This window comes from Coenobita brevimanus, chromosome 23 (assembly GCF_032717465.1).
Source record: "Coenobita brevimanus isolate Jiangsu-jjx chromosome 23, ASM3271746v2, whole genome shotgun sequence".
NCBI classification, from domain to species: domain Eukaryota; kingdom Metazoa; phylum Arthropoda; class Malacostraca; order Decapoda; family Coenobitidae; genus Coenobita; species Coenobita brevimanus.
Window position 1 is genome coordinate 56,981,087 of NC_136976.1, and position 21,333 is coordinate 57,002,419.

General features: G+C 40.5%; 1 protein-coding gene across 1 annotated transcript in view; it reads right to left on the minus strand.

Annotated features, from left to right (window-relative positions):
• Window positions 1-1,767: 1,767 nt before the first annotated feature.
• The window catches only part of CBP (sarcoplasmic calcium-binding protein), a 73,110-nt gene continuing 53,544 nt past the window's right edge, over window positions 1,768-21,333 (minus strand). Inside the window, exons 4-7 of the mRNA XM_080267018.1 lie at window positions 15,385-15,552; window positions 7,489-7,632; window positions 2,276-2,356; window positions 1,768-1,957 (exon numbers count right to left, since the gene is read on the minus strand). Of these exons, the coding sequence (XP_080123144.1) occupies window positions 1,811-1,957; window positions 2,276-2,356; window positions 7,489-7,632; window positions 15,385-15,552 (540 nt within the window). The 3' untranslated portion in view covers window positions 1,768-1,810. The remainder of the gene's footprint in view (window positions 1,958-2,275; window positions 2,357-7,488; window positions 7,633-15,384; window positions 15,553-21,333) is intronic.

Genomic DNA, 21,333 nt, shown 5'->3' on the forward strand with positions numbered 1-21,333 from the left:
ACATATCTGAGTTGGAGCAACCCTGTTATAGTGGTCATAATGCAACAACTGCATCTGTCTAACAACGGTGTTATAACCTGTATAGTTGGAGGTTAAATGAACCATATATAATGTTATACAATGTCAGTGAACCAAAATAATTGCTTACTACAGTATAATGGTTATTGGGCAGATGTGGGTGTTCAGACACAGGGTGTTAGCATTCATGGCTGTGTTTTGTTTGGTAATCCTGGTCAGAATGAGAACTGTGTGGGTGTGGGTGGGTGGGTGGTTGTTTTATTGGCAGTAACTAGGGTCTGTGCTCACTTCATGACAGGAAATTGATTAGCTGGATGTCAGATCTATGAATATTACCCACAGTCTGGCAAGACCATCCTGTGGTTGGAGCTCATTAAACTGAGGTTGGATTTACAGGAAGAGCAAATAAAACACCAGTGCACACCCACACCCCTGTTTCTCTACATCCAAATCTGCCCCCGAACCATTATGGTACGCAAGAATTACATGCATTGACAGTGTTATATTACAGTACATAATATACATTATATTATAATTATAATTCAACTAACATCTAAGTATACATATACAATAACGCTGTTAATACTGTATACATATAGAAGTCGTTGTGTTGTGACCACTATAACGGGGCTGCTCCAACTCGGCAGATATGCAATATTAACAAAAACATTGGTTCCACATGATGTCAAACACAATACTTCCTTTAGTCTCTGGATGTGGAGCTGATTGTACATCATTTACTATGTACAGTATACAGTGCACATGCTGACAAAACATATTTATGTACTTGGTTTATTTGGAAGGCATACAAGCAAGAATTCCTATAGCTGTTAAACTCTGACATCCAGATGGGTACCAAGTCATCAGTTTCTTTTTTCCTTGGGATCAGCTTCTCAAATATTCTGTTCATTCAGTACCAGTGTACAGAATACAGTATGGAGAAAACCACGAGAGTGAACTGTCTATTTTGTTTAGTAAGGAAGGCCACCATTATTAACTTCATTCTTCAAGCGATGAATATTTTAATAATTAGATCAGCATCATTGATGAATGGAGAACCGGAGAAAATATGGAACTAGTACCCAGTAGTCTGGATCAGTGTAAAATTGTACACTAAACAAGAAGTTTTATAACATGCTTTAGTTCTAATTGTCATCAGTAACTTATTATCTGAATGACCTATACACTTACCTTAAAGTATATGTACAAACTTGATGGATAGATACAAAATGAAGAAAAAAAAAATACATACACTATTTGAAATTTGAAAATCAATATTAGTTCTTACTTAACAGAAATTCTAAGGCACTTCCTTTGGAGTCCTTATGCCCCATTCTCATGTCTGAGCATACTGTATTATACTGAGTCCGTGTTGATACAATATAAGTACAGTAATACAGTTATATTATTTTAATAGTGTATGTTTGATATACAACAGTATTATAAGACATTAAGCAGTCATAACACTTGAACAAATAACTAAGTAGTAAGGTACTTTATAGGAAGAATCACTAATTTACAGCACTATACAGATCGATATTAACAGTACTGTATTATGACTTACTGCTAGTTTTATGGTGGATATCTGGTTTCAAAATTGTGAAGTGTGGTATCTACTGTACACCACTGCTAGCTACCTTTACTCAGTAGGTTAACTCTAGGTTTAGTAGCAGCCAAAAAACTAAACCACTGGATACAGAAAAAAAGAGAGTGAAAATTCATTGTAAGCACTGCTTGCCTGGTCAGCTGGCAGTAATAAAAAAAAATAATAATAGTAGTGGCATTTATGTGTTCAGTCCGACAAAGGCCCCCAAAAGAGCTTGCTGGGTTGGGTTTCATCTTCACTCAAGAAGAACTCGCGTCCAAGCTTCACAAACTCCTTTCTGCTTAGAATTCCATCACCATTTTTGTCGATGGCTGCAAACGATACTGCTGCAGCCTGTGGTTAGGACACCATATTTCAGTAAATATACCTTCATCATGAATAGACAGTATTGATGTATGAACTGAGCTGCAGCCTCAGGAAAAAAGTGGCAATGAATCAGTACAGTTAATAATGAGTATGGTTTGAACCTCTTATCTGAAACTAGCAACACTGCTTACTGAGTAAACCCTGTCTATTAAAAAGGATTTGAATATGGCTATGATTTAACTGTTTGTGGACTGCCGTGTATGACAGTGTATTGATAAGTGTATTAGGCAATAAATTCAAAATCACAATATTCACATAGCCAACTTACAACAGAAAAATACATACCTCTTCTGAGAGACCCAGGCATGCATAGAACATTTTGAATTCCTGTATTGATATTTCTCCACTGCCATCTGTGTCTACTGCCTGCAAAAGTTTGGTGAGTCACTTATGTGTAATATTTCTAATACATTTTTTTTTTTCTGCATTTATATGATCATCATCATCACAGTCTTCATAATCCAGATTTTCTTTCCCACAGGTGGGGCAAGGTAGGGTCTAGAAATCAAGGAAAAAGAAAAACCATGCTGGTGGAAGAAGTATACTGGTAACAGTGAGAAGTGGCAGAGAAGTGCCTCCTCTAGGGTTGGGTGAGGAAATGGGTTTCCATCCTTCATCACTGGTTGGTCAATGGAGTTCAGCAAATGAGGACATGTGGGAGTACTTACCAACATTTTCCCCAAATATTTCTCTAGGTACTGTACACATTGATCCCTTGGTACCGAACATGGCATGATAATGAATACACAGAACCCATGAGATTTATCCTAATTGGTACCAGGCACCCCAAGTTCAAGCCCAAATTTTCCCATTTATAATAATTTAAAACCATTAAATGCAAACGTGCACACTTACTGTTATGGTAAGTACCTGAAATACTATCTATCAGCCTATCTGTAGCTAAACATCACAATCCCATAAGGGATGGTCGTTTGTTTTTGAGTTAGTTGTTTTTTGGGGAGGGGTGCTAATCCTCTGCCAACCCACTTGTTGATTACAGGGAACATGCATGGGTTGGTTATATGATTACCACCCAGCACTATAAGTGGTTTCCTGGCATGCAAGAAACAATTAAACTTGCTACTTAATGTAAAGCCACCTGAAGAGGAATAAAAAGTACTAAAAGTGAAAGGAAAGATGGGAGAAATAGGAAGAGAGGAGGGTAGACACAGAAAAAGAATGATAAAGGTGAAGCAAGAAGTAGGCAGCACTACATCAAGTGAGTGGACGATGGTTGCCATCACCTACCATGACCAGAAATACACATAAGCATAACTAGGTTAGGAGAAAGTGATGAAAAGAGCACAGTAAGGATGAATCGCCTACCTAAACAGGGCACAGTAAAAATGAATCATATACCAGAGTGACCTTGAGGTGGGCTTGAGGTAAGGTGCTCTGAGGCTAAAGGATGGAGAGTTAGTGGTCTCCACCACATGCAATTAACTCAAGCAGGGCCTCATCTTTGAACCCCTCAGAGCCACCAGAAACAACAAACACTGCATTATCATTGTCCGCAGAAGCCAACTCAGGTGTGTGATAAAGTTTTTTGGTCAAAAGACGTGCTATAATGGCAAGAAGGTAGATTTTTATCTCACACTGATAACAAAGGGAGAAAAAGTGAGCAGATGGAGAGAAGACTATAATGAATTGTTGAACATTAAGAATGAAAGTATTGCAAATATATATGGCTGGGAGAAGAAGGGATGTGAGAAGAGAGGAAGAAATCAGTAGGATGGAAGTTGTGGAAGCAATGAAGAAAGTTAAAATGGGGAAAGACCCAGGAATTGATGGAATGTGTGATGAAATGCTGAAGCATGAGGGAGAGATAGTAATAGAATGGATGTGGAAGATGTGCAGATTGGCCTGGGAAGAAGGCAGAGTCCCAGAGGATTCGAAGTCAGGTATAATTATTCTCCTGTACAAAGGAAAAGGGGAAAAAGAGGTGTGTGGTAATCATAGGGGCATTTGCCTTCTTAGTGTAACAGGAAAAGTATATGGTAGGATACTTATTGACAGAGTTAGGGAAATAACAGAGGAATTAGTTGGTGAAGAACAGGGAGGTTTTAGGAAGGGAAGAGGTTGCATAGATCAGATAATCATCCTTAGGTCTTTAGTGGAAAAGTTTCTAGAGACGGAAAAGAAGTTGTATGCGGCCTTCATGGATTTGGAGAAAGCATATGATGGTGGATAGACAAGGATTGTGGAAAGTATTATGAATATATGGAGTAGATGGGCAGTTGTTGAATGCCATGAGGAGTAAGTATCAGGCTAATGCTCCAGTGCATATGGATAGTGAACTGAGTGAATTTTTCTGTTTGAAGGTTGGATTGAAACAGGGATGTGTCATGTCTCCATGGATGTTCAATCTGTATATGGATGGGGCTATAAAAGAGATACAAGGTAGGACAGTGGATGCTGGAGCATCCCTAATGAGTGAGAGTAGCATTTGGAAGCTCCATGTACCGTTGTTTGCAGATGATACTGTATTGTTAAGTGAAGACGAAGGGGAACTGCAAGGCTTGGCGAATGAGTCTGGAAGTGTGTGTAAGAAACGGAATTTAATGGTGAATGTAGGGAAGAGTAAAGTATGGTCTTCGAGAGAAATGAAGTCACTGAATGTACAGTGAGGTTGGATGATGATGGAATGGAAAACATGAGTACATTTAAGTACTTAGGTAGTGTGATGAGTAACGATGGAAGTTTGGAGGGTGAATTACTTGAAAGAGTACAAAAAGAAGAAAGGTTCCTGGTTCTTTGAAAGCAGTGGTAAGAAACAGGGAAGTGAGCATGGAAGTAAAGTCACTGAATGACAGTATTGTAATACCAACTCTAACACTGGGAGGTGAAGCTTGGACCTTGTTGGAAGGATACAAGTCAAGAGTGAGAGCAATGGAAATGAGTTATTTGAGAGGAGCATGTGGAGTTACATGGAGGGGCAGACTGACAAATGAAGGACCATTGTGGTGTGCATGCAGATGTGATAGAAAGCGTTAAGAGAAATACATTGAGGTGGTTTGGCCATATGGAGAGGATGGAGAGCAAGAGACTAACAAGGAAAGTGTATGAGAGTGAGGTGGAGGGGGGGAGAGGGAGGTGGAGGCCAGGGATGAGATGGAGGGATGAAGTTGAGAGGTATACGAGGGAGGGGGGTATGATCTGGGAGCAGGGCTGTGAAATGGTGGGGGAGTGGGTGACATGGTGGTGATTTGTTTGTGGCCTCCCCTTAAGATAGACAGATAGACATATTCATGATGGTTTGGTTCATGCATGAAAATTCAGCAATGAATATGGACGATTTCATATCAATAAGGACAGGCCCACAGAACACAAAAAAGTCTGAACTATAATCACAGCGCACAACTCTGAGGTTGTCATTATCGTTCTCTGGCAACTTACCCGTCAACAGTGCTCCGGATTTTGTGTATAATATGATACGCCTGTGATTTGTTTATAATATGTTCGTGTATATTAATACTCATGTATAAAGTATTCATGTATAATAATATGATTCGTGTATAATATGAAATGAAATCGGATGCGCTTTTGGCAGGAAGGTTGCCAGCGTACGATAATGACAACCTCAGAGTCATTCACCACGACTATAGTTTGTGTAACTGTAAACTACTATGGCACTTTGTCGATGTAATCATGGCCCTGGACACAAACAGATTTTTTTTAAGGGTGGGTAGGTAGCAGGGCATTTTTTTTTTTTTTTTTTTTTTTTTTTTTTTTTTTTTTAATGAACTGTCCCTTTCAGAATTCTTCTGGAAAACTGCTATGTTTGGAAATTTGGAATTCAGATTATGGGAATTTCAATGAATATATTAAAGAACAATGGGGACATTATGCAGCCCTGTCCCACACTATTCACTTAGATGCCCACTTTCTCGTACATATGCATCTTTACCATCGTAAAAACTCTTAATGGAATTCAACAGCTTATCTACACCATACATACTCAAAGCCTTCCATAATCCCTCTCTATTTCCTTTGTCATTTGTTTTTTCCAGATTCATGAATGTCATAAATATCTTAAAATCCTTCTCACAAGCCTTCTTCAATACCTGTATTATTGCAGACATTTGATCCACATATCGTATACCACTCCTAAAACCACCCTATTCATCACTTATCTGGCCTTCTGCTGTATCCTCTACTTTCTCTTTGATAATTCTTCCATACAGCTTTCCTACAACACTCAAAGTTATCATCATCATTATCATCATCAGTCTTTCCCACTCCAAATGGGGTAGGGTAGAGCAGAGTCAGGTGATCTGCTGGTCTGCTACTGGCACCATGTAAACCAGTACTACCTGTGTTTTGGTTGGGCCATTGGCAACTAAGCCAGCATGCTCTGTGAGGAGGGTAGTTAGAAACCCAGCAGGAGAAAAACAAGTCCTGTCAATGGGTGGATGAACTTCCCAGCCAATGGTCAACTAGCATGGTAGGTGGGGCATCCACCCAGGAGCAGAATAACTCTGAATGTAGACCTGGGGATTGTTTGGTAGGGGTAGTCCTCCAGCTTCCCCAAATTTTTGAAATCACTGTCAAAACTGAGGAAAAAATTCAGCTATCCTCAAGAGACTTGGGCCACAGTAATTTTAGCACTCACTTTGTTCACCTTTATTCTTGTACAGGGGTACAATCACAGTCTTTTTCCACTCTACTGGTACAGATTCACTCATCCAAACTTTCTTACATATCTCTTAACAAACACTTTATTCCATTCTCACCACTATACTCAATCATCTCAACATACACCTAACCAGTACTCTTCGGATGCATTACAGCATTCTTCATTTTTGCCAGTGTCATATTTCATGGCACTACATGCCATCTCTGCATACCACTAAAACTAATCATATTTACAGCAGCTCTGCTCTCACCATTCCCATTCATCAGCCATTTAAAATGTTCTTTCCATTTGCTCCTTCACTTTCATTGGTATGTACTGTATTTTTCCACTTTCATCTCACATTTTCACACCTCTTTCCACTTTAACATGTATATTTTTGCACCTCATTCTAGAACAGCTTCCCATTAACATAATAATTTGCATTTTTTCTTCCAAGATCATCACGTATCTCCTTCTTTTACTTCTTGACTAGTCACTTTGCATGCATGCCCCTTACACTCAGTGTATTCTCTTCTTTCATTTTGAACTGGTTTCCTGTATCTACTCAAGCCAATTCTTCCTCTTTTTCTCCACCCCTCTTTCACCCTCTTCATCCCACCAAGCTATACCTTCCTTCAAAAACCTCACAGCATCATTATATATACTGTACTAATATTTAAATGACCAACTTGATTCTATGATGTTTATCCATTAAATATACTCTACATGGCTATCAATTACCTACTTCTTATTATATACTCATGGTAACTGCCACTTTACCCATGTATATCCACTCCATCACTATATGATTAACAGTAAAAATTTTAAGATCACACATGACATACTGTGCACATCAGATTTACTGATTACACAATTCACTCACCCTGAAGAAGTATGGTAATGGACTAGCGACCCTTTTGCGTAGATCCTTGGTGTTGACAACATGTTCCATTCGTGCCAGGAACTGCTCTGGCCCAATGAATACATAAGGGTCACCTGATGCTCCCCACTCCTCTTCCCACACATGCTGCAAAAATCAACATACTGTATACCACTATGACATTATTTGACTGTGCAAAGGAAGGCTTTTACTTTGAAAATTACTTCTATCTACCTATCTCTCTATTGTCAGATGCCTTAATCCCATAAGGGGTGGCCACAAACAAATCACCTCCATGTTGCCCTGTCTCCTGCCATTCCACTGCCCTGCTTCCAGCTCACACCCCCATCTCTCATATACCTCTCCACTCCATCTCATCCTTGGCCTCCCCCTCCCTCTCCTCCCCTCCACCTCACTCACATACACTCTCCTTGTCAGTCTCTCACTCTCCATCCTCTCCACATGGCCAGACCACCTCAATGTGTATATCCTAACACTTCCTATCACATCCACATCCACACCACAATGCTCCTTCACTTCCTCATTTGTCAGTCTGTCTCTCCATGTGACTTCACAGGCTCCTCTCAAATAACTCATTTCCACTGCTCTCACTCTTGACTTCTGTCCCTCCAACAAGGTCCAAGCTTCACTTCCATACATTAGAGTTGGTGTCACAATACTGTCATGCAGTAACTTTTTCACTTCCATGTTCACTTCCCTGTTTCGTATCACTGCTTTCAAGGAACCAGCAACCTTTCTTCCTTGTTGTACCCTTTCAAGCACTTCACCCTCTAAACTTCCATCCTTACTCAACACACTACCTAAGTACTTAAATGCACTCACATTTTCCATTTCCACCTCATCCAACCTCACTGTACATTCACTGACTTTACTTCTTTCGAAGACCATAACTTTACTCTTCCCTACATTCACCTTTACATTCTGTTTCTTTTGCTCTCTCCCAAACTCATCCATCAAGCCTTGCAGCTCCCCTTCGTCTTTGATTAACAACACAGTATCATCTGCAAACAACAGTACAAGGGAGTTTCCAAACACTTCCCTCTATCACTAGGGCCACTCCAACATCCACTGCCCTACCTTGTATCTCTTTTATAACCCCATCCATATACAGATTGAACAACCATGGAGACATAACACATCCTTGTTTCAATCCAACCTTCAAATAGAAAAATTCACTCAGTTCACTATCCATATGCACTGCATTCAGCAACTTCCCATCTGCACCATATATTCTCAATACTTTCCACAATCCTTGTCTATCCACCCTGTCATATGATTTCTCCAAATCCATGAAGGCCGCATACAACTTCTTTTCCTTCTCTAGGAACTTTTCCACTAAAGATCTAAGAATGAATATCTGATCTACACAACCTCTTCCCTTCCTACAACCTCCCTGTTCTTCTCCAACTAATGCTTCTGTTATTTCCATAACTCTAATATCCTACCATATACTTTTCCTATTACAGTAAGAAGACAAATGTCCATATGATTACCACATACTTCTTTTTCACCTTTTCCTTTGTACAGGGGAATAATTATACCTGACTTCGAATCCTCTGGGACTCTACCTTCCTCCTAGGCCAATCTGCACATCTTCCACATCCATTCTATTACTATCTCTCCCCCATGCTTCAGCATTTCACTACACAGTCCATCAATTGCTGGGGCTTTCGCCATTTTAACTTTCTTCATTGCTTCCACAACTTCCATCCAACTGATTTCTTCCTCTCTTCTCACATCCCTCCACCTCCCAGCCATTCCCCAACCACTTACACTCGCATTACTTTCATTCTCTGTGTTCAACAATTCCTTAAAATCTTCTCTCCATCTGCTCACTTTTTCTCCCTTCTCCACAAGTAATCTATCATTTTTATCTTTCACTGCCCAACTAACTTCTTTAGCACCCTGTCTAACTCTCTTTACCTCTTTCCAGAACATTTTCTTTCATTCCCTCCACTTTACACTCAGATTCCTTCCAAATTCCTCCTCCACTCTCTTCTTACTCTTTCTTACTAATCTTTTCATCTTTCTCTTCCTCTCTACATATAACTCTCTCTTCAATCTCTCAACTTCTTCCACGTCCTCATTTCTCATCCATTCACTATATGCTTTCTTTTTTTGTGCCACAGCCTGTCTCACCTCTTCATTCCACCATGCTGTTCCCTGCACCCTCTTTCATTTTCTCTTCACCCCACACACCACCTCACATGCTGCACAGATTTCTTCTGTGCATATCTTGCACACACCTTCCATGTCCCCTATCTGCTCCAATCCATATTTACCCAATCGTTCCTCCACTTCTCTCTTATAGTCTGCCTTTTTCTCATCCTCGTGTAACCTTTCCACTCTCCTTGTACGAACTACTTCCTCCTGTCCTTCCCTTCTTCTATTTCTCTATTTCATTTGGACCTTGATTCTGACCACCACCAAGTGGTGGTCCGAAAGTCCATTCCCTTAACCTGTATATACTCGCGCATCCATTATACACCTTCTCATCCCGTCATTCACAAACACATAATCAATCATTGCCTTCCGTTCAATCAGTTCACTGCCCACCCTTCTCATCGTTCGCCACATATACCTGTGGATCATTTTGTGCCAGAAGAGGGTATTGGCTATCACCAACCCCCTCCTGGCACAAATGTCTAGTAAAGCACTGCCATTCTCATCCATCTCTGCAGGCACACCCCACTCACCAAAACTCTATCCACCCTCACATTCCCTACTTTTCCATTCATATCTCCAATCAAAAACACTTTCTCATTCCTTTCAAACTTTTCCATGCATGCATCCACATTTGTCCAGAACTCTTCTCTCGCTCCGCTTGCTCGATCTTGTGTTGGCACATTCGCACACAGTTGCTTACATTTGTAGTCCAACTTTCAATCTTACCCACACAATCCTTGATCCAACTGATCCATACTCTTATATTCACCTTCCATCTATTACCACAACAATACACACTCCTTTTGCCCTCTCTTTCTCACCTACTTCCATGCATATACCCATTCATATTCCCATTCTTACCTCGTCATTTAGTTTCAGTTAAACCACATACATCCACTTTCGCACCCTCAAGCACCTGGACAATCTTTCACCTCATCATTTGCACCCCTTACATTCCATGTAGCTATCTGTACCACGTCCTTTGTTTGGTCCTTAGTTGTCACTTTTTGGTCAGTCCTGGTTCGAGGCTTCTTGTTCGTATTTTTTGTTGTTTTCCGGGGAGGGGCACTAACCCTCCACCAATCCACTTGTCATATAGGGAACACATTTTGATTGGTTATAAGGTTACTGGTACCACTTACCCACCCAGCATTATAAATGCTTTCTTGATTTACAGGAAATCATTTGGCTTGCAATTCAGTGTAGAGCTACCCAAAAAAACAGAGATTTACACTGCAAGTACAGATTTCATGGTAACAGTGAATATAATTTTTTCCCTAACATAAAAAAGAAATCCTCAATGAAAAGTTCAGTACAATATTTTAATCTGGCACCCAGTAATCAAGCTTCTGGCAAGGGTTCAGCCCAGTCAAGATAACTTATTGCATAAATGACCTCTACTGCAGTGTATAAGTGAGCCAGCATGTAAGCAAATACACAGCACAAATTTCTACATGTTCTCACTAATGCATCAGAAAACCACATAACTCTAGTCTTGCGAGTTCAGAAACTGAGGAAATCATCTGGCTTGTCACTCAGTATAGTCACTTGTGAGTATCACTACATCAAGACTGACACAGTAGTACATTAGTGCTTTTTCATAAGTTTATAGAGAGATATTTAGAGGTAGTACCAATATTGTCTGCTGCTTTGACTGTTTGATAATTCAGCACACCCTTCATCCCCAAAAATGCTGAATTAAAACTTTTGTACTGCCCATTCTTTCAGGACAACCAAATATATTGTTTATGTACAAGAATAGCAAATGCAGTCACACTGTCACCAAAAACTTTCTGAACACTGTGAGAAACTTGCATTTTGAAATATCAGACAGAAGAATCTAAAAACAGCTCTTCTCATGTGTATCAGTAATGGTTACTGCACCATACACCAGTTCACCATGCACCAATAAAATAGCTTCAGTGAGCATTACTGCACAAGTAGGTGTACCAACAATTCCCTGAGAATAAGGTATGTTCTGCTTATTTTCACATCCACTGTGTCCAGGTGTATGGGAAATTTTTGGAGGGGTGTGCAAAATAAACGAAGAGGACAATAAGGCCATATAAATGCCAGTACTGAAATATGTTTGTATTAAGTTAATAGGCATTCTGACTTGAAAGTGTGGAACATACAGTACTTGAGAGAGCAATATTGCTAATATTATTTTAGCTTTTTAGTGATGTGCATAGATCTGCTGTGGCCTTAATAAGATCCAAAATAACCCAGTTTTGGTATTCAATTTAGCATTTGTCGCTTTCTTCAGCAGTATGGTGGTATACTTTTGAGAGAGGCCTCATTAGTAACACTTGCTACTTTTCCTGAAGTCTCCCAACTACAGTATGTGCAGAAGTACACAGGGACTTTAATAATTTTCAAGATACAGGAATTCAACTTTAGTGCTTATTATTATTTTTGTTTTTTGAGAGAGAGGGGGAGGGAATCTGGTGACAAATTTAGAGAAAAGTCAGTTGAATAACACACTTTTCCAGCTGCTTTCCAATGTCATGTAAAAATCGACCATGGCCTTATGGTAATAGTTTCCCAAATAACCCATTTTTGATGTTCAATTTGGCACTTTTTTTTTTTCTTTTTTTTTTTCCAACAATATTTTGGCAAATTTTGAGAAAAATCACTTAGCCCAATTTACATCTATTACTTTTCCCAAGCTTTCCAATAGTGTGCATAGATCTGCATAGGTTTACAATAGTAGTTTCCAGGAAAAGTTTTGGTAATCAAAATTTATTTATTTATTTATTTATTTTTTGTTAGCAATATGAGAGTGCATTCTGAGAGGAGTCAATTTTCTACAAGATTTACTTTTCCATATGCTTTACAATGTTGCTTGCAGGTTTGCTGTAGCTTTTATAATTTCTAGGATAACAAAGATTTGGTGCCCTTTTTTTCTTTTTTCTTTTTTTTTTTTCTTTTTTAAGCAACGTTGGGTCTGGTTAGTACTTGGATGGGTGACGGCCTGGGAACACCAGATGCTGTTGGCATCCCTATGTGTCAAGTGGGGTTGGTGGAGGATTAGTGCCCCTCCCTGTAAAACAATTAACTCTAAGCCCTTGGCCACCCTGTTTGGGATACATGGCATCTGGCAATGAATGAATGAAAAAAGAGATATGGTAAATTTTGCTAAAAGTCACATAAACGGTATATACCTATTACTGTACTGTACTTTTTCATAAACTTTCCAATGATGTACTGTAGTTTTAATAGTTTTCAAGTTACAGTAGAAGTCCGATTTTTCGGCATCTATGGGACCAGGCAAGTGCCGCAATATCAAAATTGCCGAATTATTGAAAACCCTACCCACTCAGTACCTTATATGTTTCGGTGAACACTATCATCATTACTCATATCATTACAAATGTGTTTGGAGAGAGTACTGTATACTGTTTGATACTGTACAATACTGTAATGAATACAGTACTATACTGTACATGAATATGAAAAATAAAGAAATTAGTGAACATACTGTATATAAATGTAATGGTACAGTAGGCCTACAAGTTCACATGCACTTACCTAAACTTATAGTAGGTTCCTTATTTACATATGTACAATAGAAGGGGTTGATTGGAGTCTGCTACTGCTGGAAGAAGTCCCCAGCACACTCGAATAGTAATTTCAGAGGTATTTCGGTATGAAGTTCACAAAGCACACAGAAGAATCAAGAGAAGTCGGCAGCAGCACAGCAACAACTCGGAAGAATGGCGGAAGAATGGCGAAACAGAATCTCTTTCCCATGCTAGACTCACTACATGTTTGTCCTCTCTTTATGCTATAGGAGAAAGAGCTAGCCTCTGAGCTTCATGGCAGTGGTAGACTCGTTCCATCACTTTCACTATCTCACTCACTAAGGCGGGTAAAGGCGGGTAGCTAGCTGGCGAGCCTCATGGAGAATTTCAAGACTGACGAAAAAAATCAGAGAATCTGCCGAACGATCGGAGATTTTCGTAAATGGGACTATTTCTCAAAACTGCCGAAATGTCAGATTTGCCGGGGAATTGGATGCCGAAATATTGGACTTTTACTGTACTATGTTTTGGTGCTGTGCTCTACCACCCAGCTACATGTAGTACAATGTTCTTGCTTGTTTCATTCACCCAGACAATTGCAGAATTGTCATCATCATCCTTATCTTTTTTCCAACTAAGAATGGGGTGAGGTAGGACCCAGAAACAAGGAAATGAGGAAGTATGAAACTGGAAGAACTGTCAACAGCATACTCAGTGAAATGGGCAACACAATCATTTACACAAGTACAATGTTCTTGCTTGTTTCATTCACTCAGACAATTGCAGAATTGTCATCATCATCATCCTTATCTTTTTTCCAACTAAGAATGGGGTGAGGTAGGACCCAGAAACAAAGAAATGAGGAAGTATGAAACTGGAAGAACTGTCAACAGCATACTCAGTGAAATGGGCAACACGATCATTTACACATTAATAAAGTTCCTGGATTCTTGTTGAATCTCCCACATCTTTACAGTATTTATCTTTACAGATACACTTTGAATACACCTGCAATATAAAGTCATTCCACCATCTATCAAATTAACACCTTTAGGGATGCATACACAAGTGTATATTTAAAAAGTTGGATAATAACTTTTATGCTGTTGGACACAGTGCCTATGTGCATTCTTACAAAAGCTGTATCATTGGTGGTGGATGAATATGCTTTAAGTACATAGTGTGCAATGTTGCCTCCCAACCCTGCCTTGACCAGCTCTGCTCAAAGCAGTGACTACCAAACATGACAGCTGGCAGTTTCTGAAGTCAGGTGTCCCTCAAGATGTTATAAAAAAATGGATGCCAAACCATTGCCATGTGCTTTTCCATGCATAATTCAGCCAACCAACTCAGTCCCCTGCTAATGGGAGGAAAAAAAAAAAAAAATTGTAGGGCTATGCAGGAAGGGGAAAAGTCATTCATTTTTTTGCTCAACCTTTTATCAAGTCTCAGTAGATGAACACTATCTGTAGCATGGTAATCCACGATATAAAAAGATACAGTCACTCTTTTAATAATGGAATTTTTATATGTCCACACAGTGTAACAAGTTCAATTAAAGGTCTCAGTGGTGGTGGATGTGGGTTTATGATTAATTCAAGTACATTACATACAATGGTAAATACATGTCTAGTGAATTTTATTTTCTCATGAAGCAGCAACAGTTGTTTTAAGTACACTGTACACATATTAACAATGCATATTTCAACACTAGTTATTAATGTCACATAGGTAATAATCTCTTGACACTTAATATTATTACAAGCAATAAACTTTGTTATTCAGTGGTAATAATTTTCACATAAGTTGAAAATCATCTTGCAGGTATTTGGAGGGAAGTTTCCAATCAGATGAATCACTTGGCTGCAGTGAAGTTTGGTGTATGCCTAATTTGTTGTCATATTTTTTTCACCAGTGATAATAATGATATCACAATAGGCAGTGGCAAGAATAAAAGATATGTCATTGTAATGGCAGGGTTAATGAAGACTTTCTAAACCATTCACAATGTGAGGTACTTGTGAGCTGAAAAAAAAAGTATGAAGTGGCAAAAATAATACAGTACAGAAAGTTATCAGAGTAAACACTTCTGCTTCATTAATATCAAATATCCTTTAAGAGTCCAGTATTGTAGAGCACTCCAATAGTAAGTACCATAACCTAGGAATGGTATTCCAGATGAACTCACCCTTAAAGCATCTCTTAAGCTGCTGAGCTCCTCAGGTGAAAGGTGACCCAGCTCATTAAATTTGGTAATTAGAGTTTCAAAGTCATCCCATGACACCACGCCATCCTTGTTGATGTCAAGCATTTGGTGGTGTGTACGCATCTTCCTCCTCCAGAAAGCAGTTTGGCCCTGAAAAATGCAGCTGCTGTAAGTACTATTATTACTACCGTTAACACTAGGCTGTCTGGCATGCAGATCCATCAACCACGTACAAGCAGTCATCCCTGGAGGGTTGTCCCATGCAGTGAACCAATGCTTCCCTGTATGTGGCAGACAGTGCCATACCACAGTGAGGTGCAGGGGTGTGGAAGTTTGGTTCCTGGATGGATGCTGCATTTGTGTCTTTACATCCATTATCTGGATCTTGTTCATACCCACTTAACAGGGACACCATTGTGGGCTCCACATCACCTTGTTACTTGGTTGCTGTATATGGTTACCACCCAACATTGTAAATGGTTTCCTGAGTTACAGAAAATCATTAGGCTTGTCAGTCATTGCAAAGCCACCTGAAGTGGAAAGAGGAGTAATAAAAAGTGACAAAAAGAATAGCAGAAATAGGAAGAAAGGAGGGCAGAGAAAGAAAAAGAATGATAAAGGTGATGGAAAATGTAAGCAGCACTACATCATGTGAGTGGATGGTGGTCTCCATCATCTACCACTACATCATCAGAGTGAAGCAGCCAACCTCTTTAGCCACAGGGACACCATTTTCATTTAATTTTTGTAGGTAGTAGGAGGATTAATGTAGTTTTAAATGGTGGGTTGCCTGGGGAGGTAGAGTGTTATAAATATTTAGGGTCATATATTGCTGTACATGGATGATTGGATGTAGAGGTGAAGGTTAGAATGAATGAAGTAGGAAAGGTACTGGAAGGAAAGAAAAAAGTGTTTAGACGTTGTTCACTTAGTGATTGTAAAGAGAATACTGTATGATGGAGTAGTGGTACCGACTGCATTATACTGTATGGGGCTGAAACATGGAATATAGGAGTAGCAGAGAGGAAGAAATTGAATATAATGGAGATGAGGTGTCTGAGGAATATGTGTGGAGTGATGCATATTTTTTTTTTTTTTTTTTTTTTTTTTTTTTTTTAATGTGTCCGACTCTGAGCATAGGCTTCACAGCCTGCTATCAAGGCCCAGCAGTCCTCCTATATACCATACACCTCTACATGTCACCACTTCGGCGCTAACACCCACCGTCCATATTGAATACATGCTAGGGCTGTTTCATACAGGACTGGTGTATTGGTATTAGCGGGGGTATTTTTACGACATGTCGGCGGGTCTCCTGGTAGATCAGTAAAGTGCATGTTGTGTAGTGCATTAGACAGAGAAAAGAGTTTGGGAGAGTATGCTAACTTACTCTGTGTCAGTGACATAATGAAAATAGGTCAGCAAAGGGAGAGAGTCAGGATAGACCTGAAGGCTAGGGAAACAGAAACTCCAGCTCTCCCTATCCCCTGCTTTCCCATCCTCCTCGGGAGTATCACCCTGATCAGCAACCGTGCACGCATGCAGTTTTAGTAAGGTCCATTTTGTCAATGCAGGTGCAGTATGGTAAGTGTGGGACCATTAAGGTCCGTTCAGGGTCATGTACAGTAGGTTCAGTAAGGTTCATTCATGCCATTTCATATTCTTTCAAGTTGTTTCCAGGCAAGTGACTTAGTCATAACTGTCCAGGTTCTTTCTGTATCTGTTACAAATGAGATCGGTAACAGGATCGAACTTTCTCCTTGGAGGGAGAGTGATTGCCAGATTTAATCCATTCTCATACTGGCAAAGTACGAATGGGAAAGTGGCATCTGTAAGAAGAGTGTTACATGTGAAAATCAGAGTATTGTAATGGCTATGCTTGTGTGGAGTTTGTGCATGCCACTGGCAGAACTGACACGATGCAAATATATGCAAGCATATGAAACGACACACTACTAGCACCCGCTGTGAATGTCTACCACAAGTTGAGTTCAAACCTACACTTCAGGGACTCACTTTATAAGATCAGTACACTATCGATTGAGCAACCATAGCTCCCAGGTCCGTCACCTCTGATTTGGTGTAGTCAGGCCAGAGTATGGCAGTTCAGGTGCAGTTACGGCTATTTAGGCCGAGTCAGGTCGCTTGCATTACAGTAATTTAGGATCAGTCAGGTCAGTTTAAATCTGCAAATGTAATAAGGTCGGTTTAGGTCAGTTTAGGTTCCACTGGGTCCAACTGAATCATATAAGTTTTTAGGCTTACTCAGGCCAATTCACGTCCGTTCAGGGTTATGTTGGTCTAATATGATCCATTCAGGTCCAGTTAACCCCACTGATGTCAGGTCCACTCTAGTTCAAATACATTCAGACATGGTTAGATCAGTTTAGGTCCGTTCAGGGCCATTCTGGTCAGTGAGATCCAGTCATTCCCATCCTTTCAGGCTCATTCACGTCAGTTCACGTGCATTAAGATATATTCAGGTTCACTCCCGTCCAGTCAGGGCATTTAGCTTCTTTCACGTCGTTCACCACCATTTAGGCTGTTATGTCAGCTTTGGTTCTCTAAAGGCCATGAAGGTCCTGTTAGGTCCTTTGAGTCTATTTAGGTCAACCCTGGGCAATTCAGGCCAGATCATGGCCTTTCAAAGTTTATTTAAATCCATTCATGGCCTTAATATCCAGTCATCACGAGCTACAACATTTCAGGTCCAGCCACGTCCCCTGAAAGCATCTTAAATCCATTCTTGCCATTCTAGATAATTTCAGCAATTTTCTGACCGAAGTATGTCAAATGAGGATTATTTAAGATAATTTAAATCCTTTCACTTCTCTTCACGTCCAGTGAGCGTACTTAGGTCAGTACAAGACCGATTTTAGGCATGCCTATAAATCGTTTCGTTTTTAAAGGCTCCAACATGCTTGCATGCGTCGGCCTTGGTCACCTAATGGCGGCTCTTCATGCTGCACGATCCATTGCAGCCTCCCTATTCAGTCCCTTAACCCTAAGGTCACACTTAATGACCTCGTCCCATGTCTTTCTCGGTCTACCCCTCATAACCCCACCCCCAGTATTAACACTTCTCACCTTCCTCACCCAATTATCATCCCTCATCCTCTCCACATGTCCAAACCATCTCAATCTACCTCTCCTCATCACAACACCAATACACTCCAGTCCCATCCTACCTCTCAACTCTTCCATCGTAAACCCAGTCCCCCCAGACCTTGGACGCAGTGACGCACTACACATCCACCTAATCATTGTCATTTCTGTACGTCTGAGCCGGCGAATATCCTTCTTCTTTACCGCCCAGGTCTCACTACCATACAGTATTACACTCCTAACACATGCTGCACGTAGGGAGAGTCCTCTCAATGTCAGGAGAGGCAAGAGCTCCTTGAACTTCTTCCAACCACTTCTCACCCTAGCCACAGAGCTAGCTTCAGCCCCACCTCCACCACACAACATGTCTCCCAAATAACAAAACTCTTCCACACACTCAAGAGATTCACCAGCAAGTTCAATCCTTTCACGCCTGACAATCTCCACCTGCTGTCCCCGACACGCCGTACACATAAAATCAGCATTATTTCGCCGTCTGCCTCTGATACCACAACATCTCTTGTCCAACCATGTATCACGAACGCCACACAAGATGGAATTACTTCCCACGCCCTTGTGGCAAACTGCACATGGTCACTCTCCCTCGTCTTTGACAGTACCGCCACCAACCCTAGATATCATCACTTTTGTTTTATCTACATTTACCCTTAAGCCCTTGTACCCCATACCATCTCTCCACTTCCTAAACCTTTCCTCCGCCTCCCTTTCGTTCTCTGCAATCAACATCAAATCATCAGCGTACAACATCTCCCACGGGAGTCCGTTTCTAAAGTCACGTGAGAGGGCTTCAAGTACCATGATAAACAACATGGGACTCAAAACTAACCCCTGATGCACACCAGCATTCACGGAAAACTCATCACTCAAATCTCCATTCACTCTTACCTGGATGCGAGCACCCACATACACAGCCATAACCACCCTAACCAGCCACTCCTCCAAGCCAAGCTTTCTCATTGCCCACTTCACCACCTCTCTAGGGACTCTGTCAGAGGCCTTTTCCAAATCAACAAAAACAAAATACAGATCCCTTCTCCTACCAATATATTTTTCCTGAAGCTGTCGAACAATGACTATGGCATCAGCGGTCCCCCTACCTGGCATAAAACCAAACTGCATCTCATCAATATTCACTCTTTCTCTAATCATACCTTCTAAAATTCTCTCAATTGCCTTCATTATTTGATCTAAAAGCTTTGTACCTCTATAATTTCCTCTTTCCAGGGCATCACCCTTCCCTTTATACACATTTACAATTACACTCTTCAGCCAATCATCTGGGACAACATACTCATAAATAATCATATTTATCAGGTCAGTGATTAACCTCACCCCTTTATCTCCTGAGGCCTTCAACATTTCAGCAGTCAACCCAGACACACCTGCTGCCTTCCCTACCTTCATCCTGCCTCACTCACAGTAGCAGCATCAATCAAAGGCCAAGAGCCAAACATTGGATCTGCTGGCTCCAAACCTTCCCTGTCCCAGTCAAACTCCTCATTCAACAACCGGTTATAATAGTCTCTCCATGCATCTTTATTATCCCCACTGTTCACCACTACCCTTCCTTCATCATTCTTCACACACTGCTCACCTGTAATATCCGATTATACCTCTTCACCTGATTTGCCACCTTAATATCATATTTTTCCTTTCCCCATGATTTAGGTTATCAAGTAAAAGTCTCCGTGACTCAGATTTTGCCCTGTATACCTCTCTTCTAGCCCTAAGCTTGGCAGCCAAGTATTCCTCCTTGCTACCACCCTTCTTCCATTCCCGGAAAAGCCTTCTTTTTTCCTTAACTGCAGTTTCTACACCCTCATCCCACCACCAAGTTACTTTATGTTTTGGTGGTCCTCTTGTCCAACCGCATGTGTCAAAAATCAGCCCAGTCGATTCAATGATGTTTGAGATGCATGACGTTCCAAGCCCTCTAGGAGTAGATGCAGAGAGCAGAAGTGGGTGAGGGAGGTGGAGATGTGTGAGGGGGATGGGCTGGGTTGATAAATACTATATGATTTGGTTCATGCCAGAGGAAGACAGTTGTAGGCAGGCCAGTGCAAGTCAAATGTAAGGGAAAGAAAAAAAGAAAGAAAGGAAAAAAAAAAAAAAAGGTAAAACAGGGTGGAAAAGGATGAACAGGTGTTGAGTCCATATTATAATTACAAATCATAATAGATAGATAGATAAATAGATAGACAGACAGCTCCATGCGAGCCTGGGAAAGGGAAATGATCTTGCAAGTTAACTGAGGAAATGTTGACGACAGATAGGAAGTAGCGAAGTCAGAGGATGATGTAGGTAGTGTGTCAGCGAGATAGCAGGCGAACAAAGCCTAGTGACATACACACATACTCACACACAGGTTTCTGGAACTTTCCAACCACAGTGTAACACACGTGACACGATCCCTGTTTCACCAGAATTTAGGAAAGAGAGCTCAGAAGGAGGCTAGCATTTGAACCGACAGGTAGTGGAGAGAGTGAACAAGAAAGAGGGGCTCAACTAGACTTACTTATTATATTGTCTCTGTAAGACATACCCTGCTCAACTTAGCTTTCTCTGAAGATAATAAATTAAGATCAACTCCTGTATTCATCTTTAATTCCTACTACAAGAAATCGAGAGTGACAACTAAACCACAAAACTTCTCTACAAGTAACTACAAAGTCTTTTATGACATTATTTCTAAGTCTTTTATGACACAGGATGGACCACGATGGTGGTGAGAAATGGATTACTACAGATCAGCGTTTATTAATCCTTTCCGACCTCAGCATCCCCTGTGGTAAAGTCTCACAATCC